At 41.0% G+C, this 2,946-nt stretch overlaps 1 protein-coding gene across 1 annotated transcript in view; it reads right to left on the bottom strand.

The window, feature by feature from the left end:
* Nucleotides 1-1,279: 1,279 nt before the first annotated feature.
* Nucleotides 1,280-2,946, bottom strand: part of ITGA8 (integrin subunit alpha 8) — a 172,126-nt gene continuing 170,459 nt past the window's right edge. Inside the window, exon 28 of the mRNA XM_019629342.1 lies at nt 1,280-1,541. Within this exon, the coding sequence (XP_019484887.1) occupies nt 1,362-1,541 (180 nt within the window). The 3' untranslated portion in view covers nt 1,280-1,361. The remainder of the gene's footprint in view (nt 1,542-2,946) is intronic.

Raw genomic sequence — 2,946 nt, 5'->3', positions numbered from 1 at the left:
GGCAACATGGCCCAGGGATTCCCGCTCTGCTTTTCTGCCTCTTTTCTGGAGCCAGCAGCAGGACTAAGTGCTGACCAGGGAAGGGGGGTTCTCTCCGTCCCTGCATGGTGGGCTTCAGTGGGATGGACGACAGGAGGAAGTGAGGGGGTGCTTGCATATCCCTTGGCACATGGTGGGACATATAATTTATAGAGGAAAATCAGATTGGTCATTTATTTCAATCCTAGAACACCTCAGGGGCTTTGTAAAGATTAGCCAGCAACTCAGGGAAGAGGTGATTCTAGAATGTTCATCCTCCTAAATGACAAATTAGTATTTGGTTTAGGAGAATATATCTTTTCCTAGAAACCTGGAACCTTGATTCTTATTTCTGGTTTCTTACATTGGAAGCCCAGTTCACTGGGTTTGGCTGTTAGCTATTGAGCCATCTTTCTTTTGTAGGACTAGTACAGTGTTTTGTCAATTGGCACATATCATTACAACACTTATGGAAATATAGTTACTATAAATAACAGAATAACACAAAAAACCTATTTTCTAAATGCGTGTAGTAGACTGTGTGGGCTCAGGATGGCAGAAAACAGCTGATAATGACCTGGAAAGCCAATATTTAACTTAAAAGGCAAGGTTTTCTCAGCTTATAGGTTTATTAAGCATGCTGCATATTGTTTTAAAATAAAAACACGCTGTGATTTTTGGAGACCCACAACAATAGTGGTTAACTAAGATGTGACTGGATGAATTACTCTGATAGTCATGTAATTGTGACATTGTTTCTATTTTGGAATGGAAAGCTCTGTGAAACTTGGCAGTCGTGTCTGTTTTAGGGCCAGAAATTAATTCCTATTGTTGACTTTTAGAGCAAACTTCAGTAGATCACATCAAAGAGTAAGTTAAGATGTCCTAATGGAGACACACTAGTTGGCAAGATAAAAAAAAGTCCAAGAATATTATAACATGCATGATCTATTGCCCTACTTGATAGTCCAAGTATCAATTATTCTATTATTGCGTCTGTGTAGTACTTGTAGAGAAAAATCTCAAAGGATGGCTGATAACTCCATGTCAATAAAAAGCTTATGCTCTTGGTTAATTAAACAAGAAAAAGAAGTCTTCATAATAACATTCTCATTCTAAACATATTGGAAAAAAAGATCACAGGTTTTAGTTAATAAAATCTAATTCTCTCTGCATTTACAAGAAATCTCAAGATAAAAGCAATATTAAACACCCTTGTCTTCTTAACTGTCAGCTACAAAAGCATATTGTTTGCCAAAGCAAACAAGATGCATTGTTCCTTTTATAAAAATCTGCAACTCACACCTCCAGCACTGTCTTGTTAAATTGCTAGGTATATCCTTCTAACCCTCTTCAGTGGCCTCTCTACTCCAAAAGGAAAAGACAGGAAATAAACTTACCTTCCATAAAGCTAAGGTCAAAATGGCCAGAACCAATAATCCAAGAAGTATTGCTAGTATTATTACCCATAATGGAATTGAGAAGGAAACATTTGGGGTTGCCCAGATAACTGATGTCTTAATCTGAAATGGAAAATAAAGCAAAATGAGCTTGAATTTGAAAACTGTTGGGTGAAATAAAGCAGTAGTTATCAATATAATATTGGGGTAGTTCTGAAAGAACCCATATAATAATTGAAATCATTGAAGGGGAGATTGGAAGGATTACAGCACTTGGACATGGAATCTTAAAAATGCACATTCCCAGGTCTCCCAGGTTGGGTAAAAGTCTAATTACAGACACTTTGTGGGTGTTTGGCCTATAACAGCACAGAAACCCTAGAATAGAATTGAGGTGGACCAGGAACCAACAAGGTGGAAAGGAATGACCTTAAATTGGGCTGGACCTTTTATGGCAACAATGGCTAGAAGTACACTCTATGAAAGGTCAAGTGTGTTCACTCCCACTTCTCTACCAAACTGAGCTAACTTCATTGAGAGGTGGGCCTGTGAACCACCATGGGTCGTTGAATGTGCAAGGAAGCTAGAAATCACCTCATTCAATCTCCCATTTTATAGATGAGGAAACTGAGTCCCACAGTGGCTAAGTGATTCATATAACTAATCCAGAGGTCTTCCTGTCCATCAATGAAGGATGCCCAGAGTGTCAGGTTAGCCATCTTCCATTTTATGGAAGTAACTACAGGAAGTGAAGTGAACACTAATTGTCTTGATGCTTTGGAGCCGCTTTCAGTCCAAACCCAATTTTCAGATGCTATTGGAATTCATATCATTCCCCACTGTTGCAAGGGAACTTGGAGGGAAATGAGACCTTCCCAGCAGGACTTCACACTCAGTGTCTGTGAACCCCTTGCTTTCTCCCCTCCACCCCTAACGTGGGCTCTCCTATGGCCTATGTGCTAGGGACCTGTGCCTCTGGAGACCCAGACAAGCAAAGAAGCTGCAGACCCCCAGACAAAACCAAGGACAGACCCAGCCATGCTGCTAACACCTTTTGTCCAGGAGAAAACATAAATATGTTCTTGGAGCCAACATGCTCTTCACTGAGGCAGGCCTATCTGGTTATAGATAGAAGGAAGCCTTGCCTCAGCTAACCTGTTTTAACTGCATTGGCTGGAAGGAACATGAGTCCAGTCCTGACACACGCTCGAGGACTCTAGCCCATAGTTGTCTAACCCACCAGTCAGGGGAGGAAGCACTCATGATGAAGGTTGGTGGTTCTGGAACTTTCCCGGGCTGGAAACATGGATGTTTTTGTAGCCTGCACGCTAGTATTGGGCCCTGACTCTGCTCGCTTCTCTGCTTTTGTCTTCTTAACCAGATTTGAGCATCCTGTGTGTGCTCTTCTCAGCTTGTCGTGGTTTTATTGCTCCTTTCATCTTGGTGCACTTCCTCTATGCAGCGGACATACTGATGACTTAATTCATTCAATTCTCCCGACCCAAATATCATTTATATTTAGACCAAA

The sequence above is a fragment of the Hipposideros armiger genome, unplaced genomic scaffold (assembly GCF_001890085.2).
Source record: "Hipposideros armiger isolate ML-2016 unplaced genomic scaffold, ASM189008v1 scaffold_844, whole genome shotgun sequence".
Taxonomy (NCBI): Eukaryota; Metazoa; Chordata; class Mammalia; order Chiroptera; family Hipposideridae; genus Hipposideros; species Hipposideros armiger.
This window is presented reverse-complemented; position numbering and strand designations above follow the sequence as displayed.